The following is a 27,786-nucleotide window of genomic DNA, read 5'->3' as shown; positions in this document are numbered from 1 at the left end:
AGTTTTAGTTATTATGATTGTTGAAAAGTTATTCAGGACAGGTTCAAAGTTTGAAAACAGTCGCGAGAAATAAAAATCCAATTTTGAATTGAAATTGCTAGAAATTTTCAATTTTGCAGTGAGTAAGCACCTAAGCGGTCTACTTAAAAAGCAAAATATTCTTCATTTTATCCTTTTTACTTCGATCGCTTTTCTCGACATTTTAGCTTTTTTTACTGTTCAAAACTTCAAAAGTGAAGTGATTGAAGTAAAAGCACGCTCACCTACCTTTACAATTCTTCATCTTGCGGAAAACAAAAAACACTTACCTACATTCTTCCTAAAAATTGTTGAAAAATTTTTTGATGTCTTGGCGGGTTTTTTAATATATTTTTTTATGCAAACGTTCTACTGAAAAAACTTTTTTCGCGCAGCGTCTACGTTTTTTTTCTTCTTCAACTTGACCATTTTTTTGCTTCTAAAGCATTTTATGAGGATGTCATACAAAAATTCAAAACTTATTTTCTGCAGAATTTATTTTGAATTTTGAAAATAAATTTCAAATTTTGAATAGTATCGAGTGCTCAAGGAAAAGTATTTTGTGAATTTTGAAAAAAAAATCAATTTGATAATTTCCAAAATGAACTTGGTTCCTTTCAAAATTCCCAAAAAATGAATCCTAAAAATAAATTTTGAATTTTTTGGAAAGGATCGAGTGCGGAAAAGTAATAGCAATATGTGACCCCGCCTGACAAAATCGACCGTTTCGACAAAATTTCAAAAAATGTTTTTTTTCAAAAATCTGATCTTTCAACCCTTGAGAATAATTAACGTCATTATTTTGAGCAGTTTTTTTGTCGAAATGGTCAATTTTGTCAGGCGGGGTCACGGTCACATATACTTATATTTCTCATTCTCACATTCATTTTCATAATTTATTTTTCGTGAATTTTAAAAACGAAAATAAATTTGATAAATTTCAATTTATTTTCTCTAAATTCACGAAAAATTAACTCTGAAAACGAATTTTAAAGAATCAAGTGTTTGAAGAAAAGTAATTCCAAATTCCAAAAAAATGATTTTTCTCTCATTCCAAAAAACAACTTTTCTGGAATTATCAAATTTTATGAAAGAAAAAACGTGAAATTTTACGAAAAATCAACAATGAATTTTGAAAATGGATAAATAAAAAAAAATGAAAAAACGAAAACGGCTGTTGAAAAAAATTTGAAAAAAATTGAAGAATCCTTTCAAAAAGAAAAAAATGCATAACTACTACTCATGTTTGAAAATTCCAAACAAGTAGTTTTTTTGAATGGTCGAAAAATCAATTTTTTGGAAATTATCAAATTAATATTCTTTTTGTCAAAATTCACGAAATACTTATATAGGTATTCTGAAAGTATAAATTTTGAATTTTTTGGAAAGTATCGAGTGCTGTTACTGCTCTTTGTATTCCTTGATCCCAAAGTTCATGAAATTTAAATACCTACGTAACCTACATCACCATTGAACTTTTCAATTTGAAAGTTTATCAATGTTTTTTATAGGTACTCCTACGTAATACTTACTACTTACCATCTAAGATGACTATAATTATATTCAGCTATTCTTCACTATTGACTTTTTCAGCTTCAAACATTTTTTGAACATTCAAGATTTTTCAAAATCAACCGCTTTTTTCATAGGTAATAAAAATATTCAAAAAATCCAGAATGGCAGGAAATGGCGAAATTCGCCCTCGGTGGGTTAGTTCTGGATTCTGGACGAAATACAGTGATTCGCGCAAATTTCAAAAATTCCTTCACAAACGGGAAACTTTTGATTTTTTTGTACATTTTTTTTTATTACCTATGAATATGAAATAAGAAATAAGCTGGTGCTGGTCAAAAAACCACTCTTGAGTCTTGAGGTGTCCCTCCCAAAATTAGCTCAAATTAATGTGGATAAACTCGTTAAAGAGATCGAGTATGAGTATGACACACAACTCGATTTTTAGCTGTCCAACTTCATTTTGAATTTGATTTTTTTTTTTTAATCAAAAAAAATGAAAGTTTCAAGTAGAGCAATGAACCGATGCACCAGAAAAAAGAATCATACATGCCATCTCAGATTGTGATTATGTAGTTGCGCATCCCGCGTTCAATTAAAAAATTCGCTATCAGTATCAGTTTTTCGTTATCATACTAGGTACGAACTTTCACTTTCACTGAACTTTTTCTGAAAAGTTGAGTTCCGTTGAGTTTAATTGAGTTCATTTCATACTCAACTGAATTAACTGAAAAACATACTGTTCATCTTTTTTTTCGATTTTATTATGGAGTGTAAAAAATAGTGATGTTGATTAATAGAAAATTTCTATTCACATTATCTAAACGATGTTTCTGTGTAAAGACAGATGCCAAACCAATTTCAATTTGTGTTGTTGGAAGTGGACCGGCTGGCTTTTACTGCTGTCAGGGATTATTGAAAGTATGTCATTGACTGTATTTTTTTCATTCAATTCAACTTAAACCCTCGATTTGTATTTCAGAATTTACCTGCATCGAATATCGACATCTATGAAAAATTACCTGTACCGTTTGGACTAGTGCGTTATGGAGTAGCACCCGATCATCCCGAAGTAAAAAATGTTATTAATAGTTTCAGTAAAACGGCTTCCGATCCTCGAATCAAGTTTATTGGCAACGTGACTCTGGGTAAAGATGTTTCTCTGAAAGACTTACAGAAAGCTTACAATGTTGTTGTGTTGGTAAGTTCAATTATACTGTACTATGAAATTGTACCATAATTTTTCGAAACCTTGTTTTCAATCGCGAAATTCTTCCAGGCGTACGGAGCTGATCAAGATGTAAAATTGGGGATTCCCGGAGAGAATTTAGATAACGTTATTTCAGCCAGGAGATTCGTAGGATGGTATAACGGACTACCAAGTGACAAGGATTTGCCCATCAATTTCAATGCGGAAACTGTGTCGATATTTGGACAAGGAAATGTTGCTATAGATGTTGCTAGAATTCTTCTAAAATCAGTCGATGAATTGAAGGTTACTCAAATTTAACGTTGTTGATATTCAAAGTAGAATTTTTGCTTTATTGATTCTAAAGTTTGTTTCACTGTAGAAAACTGATATTACTGATTATTCCTTGAGCAAATTAGCTGAATCAAAAATAAAACGAGTGATGTTGATTGGTAGAAGAGGCCCATTACAAGTAGCATTCAGTATAAAAGAATTGCGTGAAGTGCTCAAGTTGCCAGATATAGAAGTGAGGATAGATGAATCGCTTTTTGAAGATGTTAAAGAAGCGCTACCCAGTGAGTTATTTGAAGTCTTCATCGTGATATGAATTTGTGTCAGAAAAAAATTAATATGCGCGGAATGTTCTTTAAAACAGATTTGCCACGTCCAAAAAAAAGATTAGCGGAGTTAATGCTCAAGGCATCCAGTGAATTCAAAAAGCATGAGTTCAAGAAAAGCTTCCAGATTTTATTTTTGCGTTCACCTTTGGAAATCTGTGGCTCAAATTCTGCGAAGGAAGTGACGCTTGGGATTAATTCTTTGGAAAGTTTACCGAACGTCGACCCTCATGTAAAAATTGTTTATGAGAAACTGTTTTAATGTCAATTGTTTATTCAAATTGTATCATAATTTTTTCAGAATCAAAAGGCGAAACTGACTGATGTAAAGGAATCGTTAGCTTGTGAATTGGTATTCAGGAGTATTGGTTATAAGAGCTCAGTTGCTGATGAAGATGTACCGTTTTTATCAAAAAACTGTATTGGTTCAACAAAAGTGTTACCGGGAGTCTATAGTGCTGGTTGGGTATCCACTGGACCAACTGGTGTTATACTGTCCACTATGACTAATGCTTTTGATACAGTCAATGTTATCGTAAATGACATGAAAAATGGTAAAATAGAACTGGATAAAGAAAAGCACGGATACGATGTTATTAAAAAGATTTTGAAAGATAAAAGTAAGTAGCCTACCTTCTAATGCGAGCGTATTTTAATTTTAGTCGGATATTTCATTGGAAAATATTTTTTTTAGACGTCGTCACTGTTGATTGGGCAGGATGGACAAAAATTGATGAAGTGGAAATGCAACGTGGAAAGGAGCATGATAAACCTAGAGAGAAAATAGTGGATATAAATGAAATGCTGAAAATTGGCGGCGATATTAACTAACTGACTTTCGGTCGGAATATGTTTTCTTAAATGAAAAAAACAACTGAATATTTATTGTTTATTGTAAACAGGAAAAATATTTCAACGTCAAGTTATGCTTAAATTTAATGGTATAGCATACTGGTTTTTCGTATAGGTAACTATTGTAAATACTGAAAAATAGTTAAGAATGTGTTTCGTTCTGAGGGGCCGAGGGGGAAATTTAATGTTATTAATGCTTACTCTTCAAGTAAGGTAAGCTCAGATCACCCACAGAAGAAGAATTGCTCTTATTTTTTGTGATATCGTCTGTTTTAATTGTTTTTAAATTTTCATATTTTGTTTTTTGTTTTATAGATTCTTCTTTTTTACAGTTTTTATGTTCATTGCTACTCAGATATCTGTAATACATACAATATTTGATTGTTAAATTTTTCATTTTATTTGGAAATTTGGGTAAGAGAAGTATGCCAATTTGTGATATGGCGAACAAAAATTTCCAACACACCGTCTGTTCATTGGTGAAAGTGGTTGATGAATACTGAACACTGGCGATTGCGGAAATACTCCTAATATCTTTTCATTCTCAGGCAAATGACAAAATTCTTTCTTCATCGATGAGCCGGCATTTATACTTGAATGCAATTCTTTGAAAATTGTAGTTTTACTGGGACTCATATGCGTATTGACGTTTGGCAGTAATAACAAAATAAAAGTAGGTGAGCTATAGCCTATGTTGTTTTTTGAAACTTCTTTAATTTTCACTGTATTTTCTAATATTTCATACTTACTAGGGAGGAAAATGAATCGCATTTTTTATCGGGGGATTTCGTTTTTAGGCATGTGTTGTCCACACTCAATAAATGTTTTTCCTCGCCTTAACGATAATATTGAAAACGAGTGTAACAAAAAATATTTAAAATGAACATGATGTATTAAAAACTAACTTACGATTATTCGATGTTACTTTTAGTCCAGAAAAATTATGCGGAGTTGAACTGTCTTTGAGAAATTCCTTATTATGTTTTAATTCCGATTTTAAGAGTGATTTCAGATTTTGCTCTTCTGTTTTCTGTAGTAGCGAAGCAAACCATTCCTCATTGATGTTTTTTATTTGAAAATATTCATTATTCAACAGCTGAATTGCCGTAGCTCGTTTTTCTGGATCCAAACTATTATAAAAAATTATTATATATCATTTGCCTTACTGTTATGGGTGTGCTCATGATATGAATTTCATTTAGTGAAATTATTGCATATTTACTCTAAACATAATGCCACGAGATTTATGGTGTTGATCGACCACTTTGGGAACAACTTATGTAAAGCATGAAAACTGTTCATTGAATTTTTTGAATATTTTTCGAAATCGTCGCTGATTTTGTTGTTGTTGTGTTGAAAATCAGAAGAGCTTAAAATTTGTTGATGCCGAGAACATAATTTTCCTAAAATAAAGCTCAATGAATGTAATTGCACAAATCGTTGTTTAAAGTCGTCTACTTCGTTGTCAGTCTATATTAATGTATGAAAATACTAAGTTGTCTCACCGAAACATTTCATTATCATGTAAAGTTGATCAATATCTGATTGTCCAGGAAACAAGGGTTCTCCGCTGAGTACTTCAGCTAGTACACAGCCTACAGCCCAAACATCTACTGGTCTACAACAAATTGAAATGTACATTCATCATCATCATCATCTCACAATTTACAAATAGGTATAACATTTTTTGAAAGATCCTTTTTATGAGTACAAACGTACTTTCCATATTTCCTATCCCGAACCAATAATTCTGGAGCTCGATACCATCTAGTGGCCACGTACTCAGTGCAAACACAATCCTGATAGTTACTTATAATTCTAGCACATCCAAAATCACATAGTTTTAAAATTCCCGTCGAAGATATTAGCAAATTCTCTGGTTTTATATCCCTATGAATAATCTTTTGAAATACAATAACTAGGTAGTTTATTAATAGATTTGTTACGATAAATACTTACAGTAGGTGTCAACAATGAGCATTTGACATAGAAAATTTAAATGGCAGTACTCACGTTCCTAGTGTGACAAAAATCCACAACTCGAATAAGCTGATAAATATACTCCAATGCTTGTTGCTCCCCTAAACCTTTCGGATTATTTTCCAAATCATCCAATACGGTTTTCCCTATATATTCGAACACCAAATAGAAGCGTCTTTTTTTCTTGAATACTTCGAAAAGTTGAACTAAATTTTCATGACGTAATCTCTAAATTGAAATATAAAAGAAAGGAACATTTTATGACAGTAGCTACTGAGGGAAGAAAATTCACGTTTCAAGTTTTTTAGGCAAAACAACTTCATTTTACTAACCTTAAGAATTCGAACTTCTCTCAAAATCATTTTTTTCACATAGTTATCGTTGTTATAATCGGTAATTTTTTTTATTGCGACAATTTCTTTAGAATGTCTGTGCCTACATTTCATTACAATTCCGTACGAACCTTCTCCAGCTACAGAGAGGACTTCATAATTTTCCATCAAGAGAAATTAAAATCACTTCACACTCGAACTATTTTATCATGTCACTAGCATAGGTAACTGTTATCTGTTATTCATTCTTCTTACTAGAACACCAAACATAATAGGTATAAACCGAATGCTTCGATTCCAAATAAATGCCCTTTGTCAAATTTCAATAACCTTAGCGATGTAGATCGATTACCGTCATATGGTGTAGACCAAAGAGTATAAGTGGTACCAGTCGTTCACTGTTTATCTACGTCATTCGATTAAACATTATTTGTTCATTGACGGGTTTTGTAACCCAGAATTTTACATTTTTCAAATAGATTTTTCCGAATAATCCGTATAAGTAATCCTACACGCATTTAAGTAGGTAAATTACACAACTCATTAAGAATAAATAACCGAGAAAAAAAACAATAGAACATTATAACAAATATTTTTACAATTATTTACTTATTGCATTAAAACCAACATTTAAATCTGTACAGAGGAGCTCAAATATTCTTTCAATCTAACTGCACTTCATCAAGTGGTATTACTAGATTTGTTCGTTTAAACATTATATCATCAAACGTTAAATAACACAGGTGATCCAGCTGGAACAAAGAAATAAAGCCATAAAATAATTGTAACTTAATGTGGTCGATGCGTAACGAAAAACACAACTGTAGAAAAGTACTCACTTGCACACGAATGTACTTCACTATCCTTTCAATTTGTCTAGCATCATTACATTCGAATCCGAAAAATCTACGCCACACTATAGCAGCTAATACTTTATCACTACTTTGTACACCTTCATCGTATCCATAATATGCGGCTGTAAATTGTAAAGCCAGCGTCGCCACTTGTCGTTGCCTGTATACAGATGCTCTGGGCTGGAAAAGATACATCAAGATACATGGTAAAACAGTTCATCTCATAATACATAATCAACAATATTAAGATAAATTTTGTATTAGTTATGAAAAAATTGCTTACTCCGAGCAATGATGATCGATATACTACATCAGCGAAAAACGCTTCTGTTAACATGTCTCTTGCGTGATAACCTATAGTTTCTTCTTTCATAATACGAGCAGAAATCAGCCATAAATGTAATTCTACAACGGTAAACCAAGAAGCGAAGGTATCCGGCATTTGGAACTCTGAAATGTTCAATTATACGAGTAAATCATGACAGCTAGTCAAACTACGAGTAAGGAATACGCGAGTCGTTCAATAAATAAACGGAAAAAGTGGTGTAAAAAATGAACTGAGCAAGATATCGATGTGATTATAACTTATCCGGAACGACCCTCGTACATCCTTTACTATCTGAAGAAGGTACAATCAACAAAATAGAAAACTACCGATAAAAAATTGATCCACTGGTATCATCTCAATGAGATCCTCGTACGTAAAATAAGCAGCTGTGCTAAGTTCCTGTAAAGTGAAGTAGAAAGAATTCTTTATAATGATCACAACTCACAGATCTGTAGATATTCAATTCTTACCGCTTTTGAAACTTTAAAGTGAGATACGCTTTGAATTCCCTTAATATACTTCACGATGATATTTTCTTTACCGATGGAACGAATCTTTTTCACCAGGGAGGGACGTTTCTCCTCAGGTGCAACTAACGCTTTGGAATACAGATTTCCACAAGTGGAAACAGGTCTTCCACATCGCATGTTATAATCTAGTACCTGAAATGATTTCAAATGTATTAAAAGAATACTTTTTAGCGACAAATAAATATTTAGAATTTTAGAATAGTACCTTATCTGTTTGGATCATCTGAATGTATGAGGTTATTGGTGTAATATGAGCGGTTGATTTACCCACTCTGATCATTGAAGAGGAGCGCATAAAACTAAGCTGCAATATAATGTAAGCAATCAAAGATTACTGTCAAAAGAATAAATTGTGTTGAATTTATTTCAAATAGAAGTCAACTCACAGGTAACATGATTGATACTGATAACAGGTAGAAAACAACAACGAAGAGACTAAAACTGGACTGAAAATATTACGATTCAATAAACTTCCTAAAACTTTACATTATTCATTTTTTGAAAAAGTATAGACAGAAATAAATTTGAATAAAAATACAAAATAACCTACAAAAATAAATGTACAGAAAATTCGGTAGGGCCGGCAGGGGCAAGATTATGAAGAATTACTGATAATGCGTAGCAGCAGTAGCACGAAGGTACAGCGCATGCGTGCGTATACGACCGAACCGACTGGCGCAATTTCAAAAAAATTCAAAATAGTGTGCGAAATGGGCGAATGAAAATCGAATTTTTGGAAGTTCTTTTTGGTTTTAATTTAACTTGGTTTCATTTTACAACTTTCAATGCGTTGTTTTTTAGGATCGGAAAAAATTGAAAGTTTTTTTACTTTATTGTCTGTATTTTTATCAGGGTTCCCCGAGCCCCGCCTAGTTTAAGCTTGACCCATTCAAAAGTGATTTTGGACTTTGGTAGTCTAGATAGTAGATATGGATTATATAAAATATTATTTCTTATTTCAGATTTTTTGAACATTAGGTACAGTCAGCGACGCGGCGTAGGTATGCAAAATTACGTGGTTATACGTTATAAAATTGTTCATAATCTGCAAGATTTTAAAAACCTACATAAATTCGATTTTTGGCGAATTTTTGAAAATCCGAAATTGACTATTTTGGTGATTTATGTTTTTTTTTTAAAAGCACGTACTTGATCAGTAAAAATGTTCAAAATAAGTCCTAAAACTGATATTAACCCCCGAATCCAAATTTCGCCATTTCCAGCCATTCTGGAGCCTCCAGCGCGATTTTTCAACTTCTCCAGAATTTTGAATTTGCTCCAGACGGCGTGAATATGAAGTTGGGCAGCTAAAAATCGAGTTGTGTATTATACTCGATCTGTTTAACGAGATTATCCACATTTGAGTCGGTTTTGGGGGGGACACCTCAAGAGTGATTTTTTGACCAGCTTTTTTCATAATAAAAAATCAAAAAAAATCAAAATTTTACCGTTTACGAGGACATTTTTGAAATTTGCGCGAATCGCTGTGTTTCGAACACAACAAACCTCCTGAGGCCGAGTTCCGCCATTTTCCACCGATCTGGAGCCTCCAGCGCGATTTTTAAATTTCTCCAGAATTATTAATTTGCTCCAGAACGCGTGAATATGAAATTGGGCAGCTAAAAATCGAGTTGTGTGTTGTACTCGACTTGTTTAACGAATTTATTCACATTTGAGCCGATTCTGGAGGGGACACCTCAAGAAGTGGTTTTTTGACCAGCTTTTTTCATAATAAAAATACACCAAAAATCAAAAATTTCTCGTTTGCGAGAAAATTATTGAAAAATGCGCGAACCGCAGTATTTCGTAATGAACTAACCCCATGAGGGCGAATCTCGCCATTTCAATAGCCATTCCGGAGCCTCCAGAACCATTTTTTATTTTCTCCGGAATTTTTAATTGGCTCCAGCTCCAGAAGGCGTTAATATGATGTTGGGCAGTTAAAAATCGAGTTGTGTGTTGTACTCGACTTGTTTAACGAATTTATTCACATTTGAGCCGATTCTGGAGGGGACACCTCAAGAAATGGTTTTTTGACCAGCTTTTTTCATAATAAAAATATCCAAAAATCAAAAATTTCTCGTTTGCGAGAAAATTATTGAAAAATGCGCAAATCGCTGTATTTTGTCATTAATCAAGCCCACGAGGCTGAATTTCCACATTTCCAGCCTTTCTGGAGCCCCTGGAGAAATTGAAAAATTGCGCTGGAGGCTCCAGAATTGCTGGAAATGGCGACATTTGCCCTCATGGGGTTAGTTCATGACAAAATACAGCGATTTTTTTGCAAACGAGAAATTTTTGATTTTTAGTGTATTTTTATTTTGAAAAAAAGCTGGTCAAAAACCCACTTTTGAGGTGTCTCTTCCAGAATCGGCTGAAATGTGGATAAATTCGTTAAACAGGTCGAGTGTGACACACAACTCGATTTTCAGCTGCCCAACTTCATATTCACGTATTCTGGAGAAAATTTAAAATTCTGGAGAAATTGAAAAATCGCGCTGGAGGCTCCAGAATGACTGGAAATGGCGAAATGTGGATTGGGGGTTAATATCAGTTTTAGGACTTATTTTGAACATTTTTACTGATCAAGTACGTGCTTTTTTAAAAAAAAAACATAAATCACCAAAATAGTCAATTTCGGATTTTCAAAAATTCGCCAAAAATCGAATCGCGGTACCGTTCAAATCGGAGGCGGACAACTCAAGAGGTTCCCTTGTTAGATAATGGAACTAGACTACACTAATTGGATGCTCGGATGGCTCCAATCATTGCTCCAATGTTACAAGTTACAGATCCTCATCCTCCGTAACTTGAGATATTTTCTAAAAGCACTGCAATTTGAACGGTTGTGCCTCACACGATGGGTGTATTTGAAGACGTGACTTTGAAACTTTCGACAGCAGACCGCACTTACTTATTCTAAGAATTTTTCATCATTTTTGACCAAGTAATCCTTTATCCATCAGCAAGTTTTTGTTCTTTAGATTCAGAAAACATGTTGTTTTTTTTAAAAAAAAATACATCAAACATCCGCCATAGGTATTACCTACCTATCAAATTAAGTCTGTAACAGGTCACTCCGTAAAAAAAAAAAAAAAAATGCTTACGAATAGGCCTATCTGATTGGAAAGTTATAATTCATGTGAGTATTGAACAGAGAAAGTTTTGAGTTGTTTGATTTAACGCAGTTCGTTAGAGAAGAATTATCTGAAAGTAGGTCTTTCAGAGGTCAGTGTCATTATTCAATTCAATTCAACTGTATTTCTTCTGCATATACCTACCAAGAATTCCTACACTTGACCATTCTTTTCGATGTTTATTTTTTGGAACTTTCTTGAGGAATGTACCTATTATATTCATCATTTAATTACGTAAGCAAATCAGTAGGTAAGTACTATAATATTAATGTCTCTGAATTTTTTTTTTAAATTTAAAAAAAAAAAAACGTACTTTTTGTAATCAAGTTTATTTCAAAACGCGTACAAATAAATAAACTAAACATTACGCGATGATAGTTAGGAACTTAAATACCGGCAATTAAAAAAAAATACGCGTAGATTTAATTCATATTTAATATCCTTTTATGTACCACGTACCTACCATATAGACTTGATTTTTTTATTCATAGGTACGAATCGGTATATACTTAGATATAACTGTACAATACATAGGTTTATTTAGTAGGTACTTCACCAGGTAATTGGTCAAAATCAACTAACGTAAGTGCTAAAAATAGACCTCGCTTAAAATTCAAATAAACAAATTCAAATCAAATAAATAGACATTCAACTAAAACAAAATAGGTACCTAGGTATAAATGAAAATTATTTTTAAAAAAACTATTCAACGCATACCTAAGTACAAAGATTTCATCTAAATGTATAAATAAGATGCCTATACTTCGATACAGGTACCCAGGTCAGATCTAAATGTGGGGAAAATGCGTAAAAACTTTGGTAGATATTACAGATTTTAAAAAAATTATTCATGTAGGTATATTCAATACGTAAACAAGAACTTTTTCTGTTACAAAATGTAAGATGGAATTGTATTTTCAAAATAAACAACTGAAAAATCGAACACCTCAAAACGTTCAAGACCAACGTAACTCTCGTCTCCTACGTACAACGAAAAAGTAGACTAAATTAGGACATCGACCAACGACACGATCATAGATCCTATTTTCATTTGTACTTTCTCCTGTGATCACATAATCATTTGATGATAAACATGGAAGTAATAGATTTACTATTGTGAGCGCCCATTACGATCTCTTCTAAAGTTAAAAGTTCAAAGTGCTGATTTAAATGGAAAAAAATTGAAAAAAATAAGATGCTAATGGCAAAAAAACATAAAGATGCAACATTCTTACACCTATTGTGATCGTTTTTTTTGTAATTTTTCGCTCTGTTTCATACTAGATATTGCGCTTACTGAACCGAATAATATTTTTGCAGTTACTTGCATCTTGCGTGGGGGGCCGTTGCTTCCGTCATTGCCTAAATTTACCACATTTGTTGTTGAAGATGTCAAAATATTCCCTTCGGATTCCGTTCGTCTGGTAGCAGCGCTCGTAATACGAGCAAAACACGTATTGTTCATGCATTTTGTGTTCACGTCGTTATTATTTACATCTCGAGTACATCTGTCTGGCATCATGGAAATCAAAACTGCGAAAGAAATATAGAGTATATATGTAGTTATACTTGATTTTTTAAAAAAGAATATTCAAAAACTACCTACACAAGTTGAAGATCATTTAATGTAGGTACCTACCTAAATCGGTCATCGCTCATTATAATAAAATAAAAAAGAAAAAAATGCGATGTCAAATTCAAGCTAAGGAAGGCAACTCCTTCATAATTTTTTTTCACAATTCCACATGAATATAACTTATTGGTACATTTAAAAAAGTAAGTAAATACGTATGTAGGTAGCCCAAAATTAAATAACAATGCATTTGAAGCATGTGAGGAAATTTTTATCAATAATACTAAAACTTCGCCAGGTAAATTGAAATTACCTATACTAACCGGCGATTACGTAGAACGTTTAAACAATCAATTCACATGGAAAAGTTCAGATTGAATTCTCAGTTGCAATGAACAAATTTTTCATATAAGTATAGTAGAATAACCCATTTTAATGTCCAGAAAATGAAAATGACCGATCAAAATTAAAATAAGCGACTTCCTTAACAATAAGTTTTCAAATGTAAAATTACCTGATTGTCAAGTCTTCAAAACACGAGTAACCGAAAACACGAAATTCAACAAACTAAAGGGAAAATAGGGGGAACTCGGTTCCAAAGTGTGAAGCAATGATGCTAGTGATAAAAATTGATTTTAAAAAATCAGTAAAATCGACAAAAACAAAATCCCCGTATTCCTTGGAGGGGAGCGTGGATTTCCATCTTTCCATTAACAGCCGGATTAACGAACATTAAACTGGTTAGGTACTTTTGCTTCTTTCATTTCCAATGTGTTGATACTCGATGTAAGCTCTTGTCCTACTTTATGTAGGTACGATATTTTGCGGGCTAGGTGGGTCGAAAGTACTAACGTAAGTGGGAGTGAGAATTTAAAACCAATGATAAGATTGTTAGGTAGGTATATGTGCACTGATGGTAAATTTTCTGTGTTTGCAATTGCAAGTGCGTATTTTGTTTCAAAACTTGACATTTGTCGACGTAATAATTCATTAAAGCGATGCAATTGGTGACATTGCGCTTGAAGCATCGGAAAAAATTGTTTTTAAGTCGAATAATTTCCCATGTTAGCAAATAAAAAGGTAGGCAGGTGAATTTCATAAATCGTAAAATATTTATACCGAAGGAGCGCGTAATGAACTAATTTGATAAATGACTTTTAATTGGTACTATATAGGTACATACAATACCGTATGTTGATGTACCCACACCTATACTTGAAGGTACATATATTTAATTCAGGTTAATTTTTTATTGTTCGTTCAACCGTATGAAAATTGCATAGGTAGGGGTCCTGCGAATGCGAAATGTAGGTAGGTACCAAAGACGTTTTGTAATCAGCGGTAATAACGCCTTCAAAATTGTAGGTATACACCCAAAGCAATTTAGTAGCATTGCAAATACATTGTGTCTTTCGAAGGCACCAGGAAACGAGAAATTTCCGACCTTATCACAAATGATGATGAAATCTGAGATTTCAACTGGTAAATTAAATTATTCGGCTACGAATTTTGTTTTCTTTCAATAGGTTTACAACGTAAGTACTTATGAAAAATTTTCCATTTATCAAACCTACTTCATTATATGAATTTCTTACTAAATATTTTACACATTAAATATATACATGTTTCTGCTTTTGTTTTTGATCGTATTGATATTATTATGAGCTCATGTCATGATTGAAAAAACGATACCGTAGCTCGCCAAAATTACATCACTTCTGCATCTCAGACTTTGTGGGTTCTCTAATTTTTATTGTGATTTTTATTAAAAAAAAAAAAAAAAAAAAAACATTTCTTAGAAACATTTTTTAAAAATTGAAAAATATTTGCTGTTACATTTTTCTTTTGAAAAAATATTTCCAGAAGAGCACGCCACTTCATCTGATCACCTCATAAACAATTTAAATATGTTTTTAAAAAAACACCCACAGATCCCTGCAGAAATTATTACTATGTTAAATGTATTAATTTCTCAAAATGTACAAATATTTTGCTCCACTTTAGATTAATTTTGGAACAGAAGAAAACAATTTTAAAAAGAGAGTCGTTTGACCACATATATTTTGAATTGGAAAAAAATCTGCATTCGTTTTAGGAACTTTGTTTGCAAACAGTTTCAAAAAATGAAAGAAACGTTTAAAGATGAAGATAAATAATACTCTAAAAAGACGAACAAAAAATTTTATTCTTGCATTCAAGTAGAATAGAAAAGGGCAAATTCTAAATGGTAATGAGGTAAAGAAACTGAATAGATGGAAATACTTTATTTATTTTTAGCATGTATAAAAGTAGGAAACGTACCTAGAATATTTTGTATTCCATAAAATGTCATAAAAGTCGAGTACGAAAATGCTTTCTCAAAAATATAGATAATCATACACAAATACATCATGTAGATATCAAACATTGTTAACAATTACGTTCATTTTTTTCAAAAAAAAAAAAAAAAAAAAAAATACGCGAGCAAGTAAAAAATTGCATTAAAAAACTGGAATTTTTACGAAAATTGGTATAAAATTAAATAATTAACATTCTAAAATAATAACTTAAACTAACTTAATAAAACACATGAAAAATTTATTTGAAAACAAAAAAGAAATGCTTTGGTAATTTTCACGGCAAATACATATGTACTTACGTACAATGAGGTATTTAAATGGATTTTATTGCTTTATGATTTTTTTCTCATATCTGTAAAATTGCAAAAAAAAAATAAATGAATGACTTACAGTTACGATAACATTTCAAAATTGTAGGTAGAATGTGTAAGTAATAACCAGGTGACTGTGTCGTTTATCGTAATTGTAAATGACTTTTTGTATAGAATGAATACATACTTATATATTTCGGTGGATATACCTATTCATATTACTCACATATTCTTGAGACACATAAATGATCTTAAATATTTCGATGTTAAGTAGTAACAACTTAAAAATTATCAAATGCTCGAAAGATTATTCCGCTCGGAAAGTGAAAACACCATCGACGAAAAATATTACTCCGGCGATGATTGAAGCCCATGCTTTCATCATACCATATCTCGAGGTTTCAGTTTCCAACAGCTTTGGTCTGCCAGAAAAGTGGTTGTAAGTCATGATACCAGCGCTTATGAATAACAAACCACCAAGTATTGTGAAATATAAGTCCTATGAACAAAAAAATCATCGTTTAATGAAACATATGTATTATATTTTTCGGTGTAATTTAATAATGTCCAAATATTTATTTCACTTACAACTCGTTTTCCAAAAGCTGTATCGACAAAAAATCCTAGAACTAGACCGATCATAATGATCAAATAACCACCGAATACCGCAGATGTGAAGAACAAATGGAAGTTGTCGCCAGCTTCCATAGAATTGTAGTGTAAGACGACACATGCTATCACCAACACCTGTAAATCAAAACGCCAATCAATTAGTAAGTGAATAGGTACCTTACCTATATTTCCTATTTCGCACACGGTTTCTTAATTAACTAAGGAAGATAATCTTGTATACCTATGTAAATTAAAATAAAGCTTCGAAATATTCATCGTAATGCGTAGCCACAAAAGAATCACGATTTTCACTTTATAAAAAGTTGATGTTAAATTGTAGGTGTCCTATTAATCATATTTTAAGCGGTGCAGAAGTACAGGTACCTACACCAAGTAAGACTTTTTGACAAAGTGTTTTCAACGGAATACGACAGTTTTTATTTTTCCATAGATGTACAGGTAAGTACAGGTACACATAATGTTCCAAACATTCAACACATGTTAAAAATGCAAGGTCACGGGAGGGAAGTTTAATGTTTTGAAAAATTATAGCGCATAAAAAATCATTCGACATTATTTTTCACGTACGTAATTCGTACGTCTCGGTCCAGACATCGTTCAATCTTCGTTTAAACAATCTAATTACTCATACGAATGCAAAATAAATGGCCTAGACATGATTTGAGCTTATTCGCGTATACCGGAAAGGGAAAGTAATCACGATTTGAAATAAGTACACAGATAAATACATACACTTACATGGAATTTCCTAAAAAGTAAAATAATATAAATAATAGGCGTAGCGATTGTTCAAGAATTTAAGTAGGTATACCTTTTTTTATGTTTTCTTTCAGAGAATACGAGAAAAAACAATCAACATTGTGACCTTATAATATTTTCCCCTGAAAATAAACGACGCGCTTTGGCGATCTCAAATAACTTAGGCCAGTTTATTATTTTGAAGATTTCATAAAAAGTTGTTTGATATTATTTTAAATACCTAATTGTGGGAATTGCGTTCAATTGTGAAAAAAACACGTACTTTTGGCAGTCTCCATCTCAAGTACATGAATAATTTTACTTTATCCGGTACCTACTTATTTATTTCGATTTGAGAACACGTGGGTCGACTAGATTTTTATTATCGTCAGATAATATGCGAGATAGGCGCAAGTACATATAATAAGTACACTTTCTTTGAATTTTTGACAGTTAATGTAGGTACCTACGTGAGGTTTTATAAATCGATGATTTCAATCACTTACCAATTCTATGAATTTGATCAAAGTTAGTCTGCTGAATGCCATTTTGATTTTATGTGTTGTTTATACACCTGTAAAAAATAGAAAAAAATAAACTTGTAAGTACAATGTATAAGTTTCAAGTTTAGTTAAATAAGAACAGGTAACAGGTAGGTATAAGTAAGGTAGGTACTGCAGGACAGCTTAATTGTCAACATTATGTAGCTGCGACGCAAATGCGGTGAGTAATTTCGACTATGTAAAATGATACAAATTATCAACAACATATTCCCAAAATATCATCATGGTACATCTACATAAAAATTATGCAACGGAAGCTAGTTGATTTTCTCATTTCCTTTGAAAGTTGAAAATGTGGATTTATCTCGTTTATAAAATAAACGATTCGTGATAAACGAACAGTGCGATGTTCAAAATCAGTCCCTGTCGATAAGAAATGTGGATTAACATCGATAGCTCTGAATCAGCGAGTGGCCGAGATTTTAATAATTTAGAATCAATAGCAAATTCTGTAAAATTGATTTGAAATTTTGTAAATTCAAAGACAACGGAAATTCTAAAAAAAAATAAATGAAATTTCATTTGAGACAATGAGAATTCCAAAAATTGATTAAAAGTTCTGTAATTTGTGGATAATGTGAACTTTAAAACTGATATGAAATAGGTAATATGAAGATAATGGGAATTCTGAAAAATTAGAGGTAATGTGAATTCCATAAATTGAGTAAACGTTTTGCAATTTATGGACAATATGAACTTGGAAATTGATTTGAAATTTTGTAATTTATGAAGACAATAAGAATTCTGAAAAATCATTCAAAATTTGGTCATTTAGAGGCAATGTGAATTCTAAACATTGATTGGAAATTTCATATCTCAGCAGCAATGCGAAATTCTAAAAAGTAAAGTTACCTACGAGTATTTAAAATTTTGTTATTTAGAGACGATGGGAATTCTGAAAATTTATTGAAAACTGTATGAAATAATTGTAGGTAGCAATGCAGAATTCGGGAAATTGATTTGAAATTTTGTAAATTTTAAAACAATGCAAATTATGAAAAACAACTACAAATTTCTTAATTTAGAAGAAATGCAAACTTAGAAATAACTCTGAAATTTTGTAATTTGGAAGATACGAAAACACTGGAAAACAATTATTATTTATAGAAGCAATGAGAGTTTCGAAAATATTATTATTTCTCATCACTGTGACATGGTTGAGTCACTTATGCACTACCTATGTAATAGCGTTATAGCTGTTGAAAGGCAGCTAGCTATACGCACTTTTTGTTTTTGTTTTTAATCTTCTCAAGTAATGAACTGTGTACCTAATTTTCAGGATCATTTGAAAACTACATAATCGACATTGCTAATACGCCTCTTTTGAAAGGCGATCGAACTGTGCGTAGAAATTATTAAGTACATGCATAAAATAGGATGGGTGAACGGATATTTCATGCAAAATTAACTTTACACGAAAAGGAATATTCGAGATCTCAGCACTCCCCGTTCATAATACTTTTAAATGGGCTTCTTATAACAAAAAGAACAGACAAGAGAATGAGGAGCTAACATCGTTGTTTTTGTTCAGTACGAAGTTCAAGTTCTTTGCAATGCTGTCGAGGAAGGAAAATAAGTACCTATACAGGTACCTAATACGGGTCAAGATTATTTAAAGGGCTCGAAAAATGAAAGGCCTCGGTTATTGAATGATCGAATTCAGAAACCCTTCCCCCCATGTACAAGTTTTATGCAATAATGCCTCAGGAATTTTGAATGTGACTTTTCAAAGTAACATTTTTACAATTCTTTGACAGTACAAAAAAGATGCCCGCGGTTAGTTTGGATACAACTACCACTACATCAAAAAGGAGCAACATCTTCTCATGTGACTTTTCGTTTTACATGCAAATTGAAGGGACTATGAGTGAATTTTCAGAGGAAAACGCAACAATTTACAAAATAAACAAAAAGATTGGTAAATTGCTGCACACGAACAAGTAGGGCATGGTCAAGACAACTGTCAGTGATGGTGAGGAGTCAATATGATACCACGTATTTTGGATTTGTAATAAATCAATTGTCGACGATTTTGGAAATTACAAATATTTTCTGAAATGTTTATCCCTTGAAATAAAAAAAGTAGGCAATATGTCCAACATAGAAGAAAATAATGGGTGCAACTTTTATGCACTCTTTCTGGGCACCACGATGCTATACCATATTTTGGTCCAGCGCAAGAAAATTTACGAGTCGATGTCGATGATATTTTTCAGCTTTGAGGATCGAGAGCAACCGTAGAATGCCGTTTCAGCCCTTTCTCAAATTCCATAAACACGAGCGAAATTTTTGATAGGTACTCAGTCATCATCCTCTACTCGTAGTACGAAGGTCATTCGACTGTTTTAGAGAATTATGCATCCAAAAAAAAATATGGTGGTCAGGTCATTAATTCAACGTGATCGCGTTAATGTGTTATACACCTACAAAATTACCAACAGATGGAATTTCGTAATAATCAACGGACCATTGTTTCTTTAACCACATCGCAGATCGCTAAAATTTCGATTAATTAACAAATTATGCAACGCGGCTCAGTAATTATAATTTTGAAGCACGTGAAGTACACATGTATATAAGCTATGTATCCACTTTTTAGATACCAATCTATCAAATATGTACACATGTGTAGATACGTTACTTGAGAGTAAAAGTGTCGAATTAAATTTAGATTCACCTAAACGAGCGAATTAATAGAGGTGATCGTGCCTTTCGGCAAATTGCAGTAAGTACAGAAGCAATAGTAGGTAAGGTATAGCTAGTCATGATACAATTATCAATGTCGAAAAATGTCTATTGGCCAAACTTTTTTACCATAGCGCATATAGGTATAAGTACAATGAATCGACGAAATGTAACCTTGATGATGAGAGTTGACCGAAAGGCGAGAACCTACATATATCGCGTCCGAAGCAATGTATAATTATTATGATTTTTTTTCTCTAGCACAGAATATTAAAAAAAAGTCAAGGTGAACCAGTGACATAGTTTAACACAACTTTTGTTACGGCAGGTGACCACTATATAGGTAAATTAAAATACATACAACTTATAGATGAGATAAGTAATGTTCGTAAAAAAAAAACAAATGATAATCGTATTTCGATACAAAAGATGAACTTTTTTTATCCAATATTTCCTCGCGGCTTCCTGGGTGGTCAATTTTTTGCCTTGAAAAGCGCAATTTTTGTATAAAATTTGAGGTTTCGTGTAACTAAAAACGTAGTCTAGGCGTGATAATGATGGTCCATACGAAATTAAAAATTAAGTATATTAACAGCGAACGTGATACTTTAATAAACTCGGGTAGGTCTAGGTATATGTTACACGTTCATCCGATCAAAATGAATTAAATGATGCCTACAAGATACGTATGTATTATTATTGGTGAGTCAGTCTCAGTACGCGAATTTATTGATTCATCGCGATGCCCTTGAGACCCACTCCTACTCCTCTGAGTGAGATAAAGCAAAAAATGTAATATGTTTAATTACGTCATCATTAAAATTTATTTAAGTTTTGAAGCGCACGAAAGATAAATAACCTCACGTTACTCCTCTATAATTAAAGGGGCGGTAAGAAAGTAAATTGTGCAGTATTGTCGACTTGTCATGCTTTCAATTTGACCGTAATATCTTAAAATAAGTGTTCCAGTTCACGAGTGTTTGAATTTAAATTTTAAAAGGAACCGCAAAAACTGAACGGAGGGTAATTTAATTACCTATAATTTTTTTTTTTTTTTTGAAATACTTAATGAAGTTTTAAATGTTATTAAAATGGAGAAGGTTTGCGTTTAAATAAGGGCTATGAAATTTGCACACCTTATTTTGATACCATTCTACCTCTATCTCTAATCTTAAGGGGAAAACAAACAACAACAACAACAAATAAGCATAAATTCAAAAGGTGAGTGATTTCATCCCTCATATCCAACTACACCCCGCCAATTTCATCTGTATTTTTTATTCCCTCTCTCACACAGTGATGGAAGAGTCAGGAGTGAGCGAGAGCCAAGAGCGTGACGTAGAAAATTCTCAAAAGTAATCGAAAGTTCTCCGGGTACCGTGATAAATTTGAAGGAACGAAAGTGAGAGCGGGAGCAACCTTATTTTTGGTGTTCTATAGGCTCTTGTTGTTTTTGAAAAATTGCTTTCGTGTTGCATTAGGTAAACCCCATGATTCTTTGGTTTTTCAAGCCCTATAATTTTGAAGTTGATGTAAAATGAAGTAAAAAATTGAAAAAATTGTATGGCCACGCTTCAAAAGTTGCCAAAATATTTTAAAAGCATGGAATTTTTGATGAAAAATTGAATTTGAAGAGTGAAGACCGACGTAGGAGCAGGAGCGAGTGTAGGAGTGGAGTAATCTGAAGAGCGAAGGAGGAGCGAAAGAGCGTCAATAACTTACAATGCAAAAGAGTGAAGGAGCGCGAACGTTCCTTCAAAAGAATTTTGGAAGAGCGAGCGAAGATCGGAAGTAGAAATTTTAAAAGAGCAAAGAGCAGAGTGAGAGTGAGCTTCCATCACTGCTCTCACCTCTTCCAAGAAAAAATCATCCTTTCTAGCAAGTTCTTGGACATTTGATGTTTATATTCTGGTAAAAGTATACCACCTACATCCTACTCTAAAAAACCTTATTCATCATAAAGTTCTACTCAAGTTTTATTTTAACAACTACCTACTCTTTATTGTTTCCTTTAGAATTGTGAACTAAGATGAGAAAAAATCGGTTTCTGTATTTTTTTGTCTCAGCTGAAGCAGAAACCAGAAAATCATAATTCTGATAAACAAATGACACATCCTTCCCTCCCTCTCCCTTCAAAAACTTTATAAGGAGGTGGGTACTGGAAAAAATTTCGAACAAAATTTTAAAGTTTAAAGTCAAAATGTTGGAAATTAGCCTGGATTTAAAATAATACCTACTCAAGAATAAGGTAATAATGATTCAAATCATGCAAACAAATGGGTATACAATTAAAAAGACTATGTATCTGTTCTAGAGCCGAGCCACCTATTTTTCATGCAAAATTTAATTTTCATTGCCTATCTACTTATTTGTTTTTGATTAATATTTGCTTTGCCAAAAACAACATCTAATTACCATCTTATGGGCATGTTTGAATAGTACCTATCTAATGGAAGATGGCTAGTTTTAGATATCATTATTTGCCTCTTCCCCTCTCACACATTCATCAAATTCAAGTTATATATTTTTCTAGCGTAATTTGCCATTTTTATTATAAATATTTTTTTGTTGTGCAAAATAATTTGCAGTAGATGCATACTCGAATCTAGATAGGTACCTAGTTATATGTGAGTAAATTATTATGTAGGTGGTGCATGAAGTAGGTACTTACTACTTAAATACCCAAAACTGAGGCGTATGAAGGAAAAAATGAGTTTTCAAACATTCCCACACTCTCGCTTCTTTCTCCTATTTCTTCCTACTTTTCTGAGACAATCTATTTTCAAATAATACCTATACTAAACATAGAATAATTAGGCACTCAGCTGTTAATTTTCGTACTTATGAACCCATTTGTAAATTACACTAGGCAACGGCATATTTGTGTTCGGGTTGAAAATGGGCTTAATCGATAGTTTAGACCCTAAAACAAAAAACAGAGTGGGGTTTTTCAATTTGAGTTGTTTTTGTAGTCAGGAGAGATGATCAAAGTTGCAAAAATGGCCGTTTTTGCCCTATTTCACGAGTTTGTGGAGACATCAGTATTATGTTTCAAAAAAAACCAAGGTCATATTCGGATTCTACGCACTTTTTTAAGTAAACAATTTCACCGGATTTTTTATTTTCGAAGTTTCAAGCGCATACGGAAGATTTTTGTTTGTAACATATCTTAAAACTCGGAGTGAGAGCCTCGCCCGCGCGAACACGGTTCCGAGCCACGAGTACGTGGTGGAGTAACGCCAGCGTCGCGCGCTCCGAGTTTTAAAATATGTTATAAACAAAAATCTTCCGTATGCGCTTGAAACTTCGAAAATCAAAAATCCGGTGAAATTGTTTACTTAAAAAAGTGCGTAGAATCCGAATATGACCTTGGTTTTTTTTGAAACATAATACTGATGTCTCCACAAACTCGTGAAATAGGGCAAAAACGGCCATTTTTGCAACTTTGATCATCTCTCCTGACTACAAAAACAACTCAAATTGAAAAACCCCACTCTGTTTTTTGTTTTAGGGTCTAAACTATCGATTAAGCCCATTCTCAACCCGAACACAAAAAAAAGGTCAAAAATTGTTGCCTAGTGTTATTCAATAATAGTTATGTAGTAATTCACTAATTTTTTTTATAGGGTACATACCTGTACCTATACATATTAATGGGTAGACTAGTGATCTATTCTAATCTATTGCAAAGAAATGCGAATCAATTGACTACGTCACAACGAACCCTTGACTTATTTGTAAACATGAAGTTGACCTCATGCATGTAGCATGTGGTATGCCATGAAAGCGTGTTTTTACCACCCAAAAAAAAATAGCGAACGTCGATCTCCGAGATCTTGGCATATAATACCTAAGCGGTATAATTTCTAGTGCAATGAAAATACTTGACCATTTTAGTCACCGGGTAACCTTGAAATATACGTACGAGCGTACGCGAATGCACGAGAATTAATCGTGTGAACCTGAACCTACACATCGTTATGCATAAGGAGTATGGGCAATTGGCTCTTTTAATGCTCGCGTTAACTTAACCCTAGCGTAAATCACCATCTCGATGAATTTTTAGGAAAAATTGTTAAAATCGAGTACCTAAGTATTTATCAAACCTTAGATAAATAACTGAGATGATCCTTGAAGAAGACAGTCACGTGACAAATGCTATAGCTAGGCGCCTGCCTGAGTATTCAAATTGCGTAAAACATCCGCTAAATGAGCACAAATAAATATGAATCAACGATTTGACACAGTGCCAGAATACGCGGAAAAATAAAAAATTTCCACAGGCGAATGATATTGTAATTTTGTTTACAAATTTATACGCTTACCTGTACCTACACCTGACGCGTATAGTCTCCGAAGATCCTGATGATGTCGCGATATTTCTTAGTTAGGTAAGTATTATGAATGATTTATCGATAGGAAAATAGGTGCCAAAGAATTCAGTTATTCGGCTTAAGAGCTATTTTTTATGGTCAAGCTATTTGCTTAAAAATTTCATCGGTTAATTTAGAGATGAAAATAGGATGTCTTAAACTAAATTATTACTCGTATTTTAATAGGTAGGTACCTAGGTACAAGTTTATGGATGGTTCATATCATTTTCATAAATATTGAGCTTCTAAACTTAGGTACAAATCTGTGTCGTAATGAAATCATTAACAAGCCGGAATGCAGTTAAGATAAATTCATGAAAATTCAATTTCTCATTTAAAGTTTTTATGACGGGTTGGAGTGCGGAAAATGGAGATTTTTACATCCACCATACACCAACATGAATATATCAAAAATTCAAAAGCATCGAAGATTGACTTTCGTCACTTGTTTTCTTTTCTTTTCTATGTGTTTGTATGAAGTCAGTCTTTAGGATAGAAATGCCTCCCCCCATCACACCTCCATTCTCAAAATACATTTCTAAGACTTCGGCATTTGTTATAACTTTGCTTGACTACCTATAGGTACCTACGATGCTTTCAACTGGTTTTATTTTCAAAATAAATGCTTCTGGTTTAAAAAATGGAATGCTACTTCTGCTGTTTCTCTTTCTCCTCCGCCTCATCTACCTCCCTCCATAAATCGGCTGAAACATCCACAGCATAAAATAGGTACCCAAAATTGATAAATTTTCAATTTTTGATATGATTTGTAAAATGACACATCTATGTAAAACACACCTTATTTTTCAATCATCATTCAAAAGCACCATGCTAATCAATGAAACTTCCTTGAAAAAGGTTGATCAATTTACAGCTTCTTCTAAAATGGCCTATGCTAAAAATCGAAAGTGTTACAGGTTAAATTACAGAGAAGATTCAAAAAAATTCATTCGATATCCAAAATGACTTTTAGTTTGGAGCAAAGTTTGAAGTACCTGTCAAAAATTTCGGTGTGACTTTTAAGGACGAACAAAAAGGTTTGATGACTAAGTGACTTAGGTACCACAAGATACAATTAAATTCCAGAAAACCCGAATAGGTATAGGGAATTTTTCTATCCATATGCGTACATATACATACGAGTTTCGTTCATGATTAGAATTGTACGCTAGAATAATATAGGTAGGTAGGTAGTTGAATTTTATTTTAAAAAAATATGCAAGCTCGATCGTGGCATAAGAATCATTCAGAAGAGCTAAGGACGGAGGAGAGAGAGAGAAGTCAAGTTAATATTTCGAGTTGAGAAAGAAATGAAGTAAGGTATGACGAATAATTATTAACGTATCCGCAGTGTGAAAATTATAATTATACTTATGATGATGATATACCTGCTTAATTTTCTTAAATTTCAAATTTCTCCATCAATTGAGCCATTATTCGCAAAATTTTCAGTAAATTTGAATACTTAATATTTTTGTTTATAAGGTAGGTATACCTACATACGCACGTAGGTGCATTTTACATTAAATGCAAAATGAAGAAGTATTTCAATCTTTGAAAATGCTACAGCGGCGTAAAATTACGAACAAAAATGCTGTTTATCTACGTATCTATGATGGTGATGGTTTTTATTCTGATCCTTTTTTTGGAAGTTTTCAATTAAAAAACTGAATTTTGAAGTACACGATTTTTCAACCCTTCCCCTCCTCTGTGTCACTTCAATTGGCGAAGGGGGCTGTTCAACAGCTGAGATTGCGATTTGTAATCAGATCGTGTCGTCTCGTCTGCGTAGGTAATTTGAAGGTGCAGAAAAAAATCCTTGACATACTGAATCACCAAGTTGAGAGAACCAGAGGAAGCAAATTAAACGAATGTAAGCTAGCCGACTTATTCAATCGTTCGATTTAGAAATGCGGCCCTGAATCGACATTCGTGGCCATATCATTAACAGAATATAATTCAGAAGAAAGTCAACTCGTAGTTTTTGTTGTTCAATTGTATTATTCGTAGATAGCAGTCTGAATGAACTTTTGCAGTGGTGCTGCAACTTTTGTCCAAATTCAAAAAATAAGGGAGCTCCATCCCCACCTTCAAGAACGTGTCTTGTTTATGTAAAAATTTATCCAAATAGGTGTTCGTAAAATATTGGCATTATTTTTAGTAAAATTAAAATTAAGTAAAAAATCCAAGTGGTTAAAACGAATAGTTATGATCCTTTCTACTCGACTAGGTGGGCCTGCACGGCCATTTTGGTCAATTTATTTTATGAGACATAAGCCTGTAACCTAGTTGCAAATTCCTCATATTTTGCATAATTTTAATAGATGAATATTGTAAAGTTTCATGTACGGTTAGATCTCGTTGGCCAAAAGACACTAATTTCAAAGTTTAAACAAACACAATTATTAACTAATTTACACTTTTTTTTCAAGACATCGAGGAAAGAAAAAACCTTCATCTAAAGTTACAATTTTTGATCACAATAAGATACATTTGTTGAAAAAGCTACATTAGGTGCGACTTATTTCTCAGACGAGCTAAACAAGTAGATAAAATTAGCACTACCTATTACCAAATTTTTTTTAGAAAAAAATGTAAAATAAATGGGATAAAAAATTTTTTAAACAAGATTCAATCCTTTTAAATTAATTTTTAAACTCGAATTCAAAAAATATAGGCAACAATGTGATAAATAATCGTAATTACTAATTAAGTACTAGATAACTACACTTTTGAAATAAAACTCACAAATACCTTACCTAATCAAAAAAATTAATTTAAAATCAAATTAAACAAAAATACAAAAATACAAAAAAAAAATCGAAAAAATATAAAAAATAAAGGCTTACCGATAATCACAAAAAATATATCACGAAGTAAATGCGAGCAACGAACTGATCACCAGTACGAAAACAAAAATATGATTAACTGGTCGTTTGTCTCGATGTTTCGAACTTGCGTTCATTTATTGTGCATATCCTTGACGCAAGTAACGACTGTTCCCACCACGCTTTTTATATGGCAAATATTGTTCTTCATTTTGTTGATATGACATCATAGTCAAGAATAACATATACAGTAATCATTAAAGTAATTCCAAATACCTGCCTGCTTTTATAGACGTCCAATTTTACATTCTTTTGAAGTTCATGGACATTTTTTTTTGTATTGCTATATGAGACGAGCAGCCTTGCTAAACGAAGGCTCTGACTGAATAGGTGC

General features: G+C 32.6%; 4 protein-coding genes across 4 annotated transcripts; 1 reads left to right on the top strand and 3 right to left on the bottom strand.

Annotated features, from left to right (window-relative positions):
* The first annotated feature begins 2,147 nt into the window (after positions 1-2,147).
* dare (NADPH:adrenodoxin oxidoreductase, mitochondrial) lies at positions 2,148-4,577 on the top strand. The gene is made up of 7 exons (XM_065354838.1): positions 2,148-2,451; positions 2,513-2,731; positions 2,810-3,025; positions 3,102-3,294; positions 3,375-3,568; positions 3,638-3,956; positions 4,031-4,577. Exons 1-7 carry the CDS (start codon positions 2,317-2,319, stop codon positions 4,165-4,167), a joined length of 1,413 nt encoding a protein of 470 aa, XP_065210910.1. The 5' UTR covers positions 2,148-2,316; the 3' UTR covers positions 4,168-4,577.
* Positions 4,307-6,942, bottom strand: LOC135839007 (cyclin-dependent kinase-like 4). Its single transcript, XM_065354840.1, has 7 exons — positions 6,501-6,942; positions 6,202-6,396; positions 5,908-6,089; positions 5,694-5,806; positions 5,411-5,591; positions 5,098-5,318; positions 4,307-5,023 (listed from the first exon to the last, which is right to left on the bottom strand). Exons 1-7 carry the CDS (start codon positions 6,666-6,668, stop codon positions 4,920-4,922), a joined length of 1,164 nt encoding a protein of 387 aa, XP_065210912.1. The 5' UTR covers positions 6,669-6,942; the 3' UTR covers positions 4,307-4,919.
* Positions 6,943-7,075: 133 nt separating this feature from the next.
* LOC135839006 (ubiquinol-cytochrome-c reductase complex assembly factor 1) lies at positions 7,076-8,822 on the bottom strand. The gene is made up of 7 exons (XM_065354839.1): positions 8,599-8,822; positions 8,418-8,516; positions 8,153-8,344; positions 8,009-8,081; positions 7,638-7,804; positions 7,340-7,534; positions 7,076-7,252 (listed from the first exon to the last, which is right to left on the bottom strand). Exons 1-7 carry the CDS (start codon positions 8,605-8,607, stop codon positions 7,163-7,165), a joined length of 825 nt encoding a protein of 274 aa, XP_065210911.1. The 5' UTR covers positions 8,608-8,822; the 3' UTR covers positions 7,076-7,162.
* A 6,349-nt stretch (positions 8,823-15,171) lies between these two features.
* On the bottom strand, positions 15,172-27,570 carry LOC135841339 (uncharacterized). Its single transcript, XM_065358257.1, has 4 exons — positions 27,414-27,570; positions 17,450-17,517; positions 16,161-16,319; positions 15,172-16,071 (listed from the first exon to the last, which is right to left on the bottom strand). Exons 2-4 carry the CDS (start codon positions 17,489-17,491, stop codon positions 15,880-15,882), a joined length of 393 nt encoding a protein of 130 aa, XP_065214329.1. The 5' UTR covers positions 17,492-17,517; positions 27,414-27,570; the 3' UTR covers positions 15,172-15,879.
* Between the last annotated feature and the right edge of the window lie 216 nt (positions 27,571-27,786).

Source organism: Planococcus citri, chromosome 3 (genome assembly GCF_950023065.1).
Source record: "Planococcus citri chromosome 3, ihPlaCitr1.1, whole genome shotgun sequence".
NCBI classification, from domain to species: domain Eukaryota; kingdom Metazoa; phylum Arthropoda; class Insecta; order Hemiptera; family Pseudococcidae; genus Planococcus; species Planococcus citri.
Note: the sequence above shows the minus strand (reverse complement) of the source record. Positions and strands in the feature narration are given on the sequence as shown.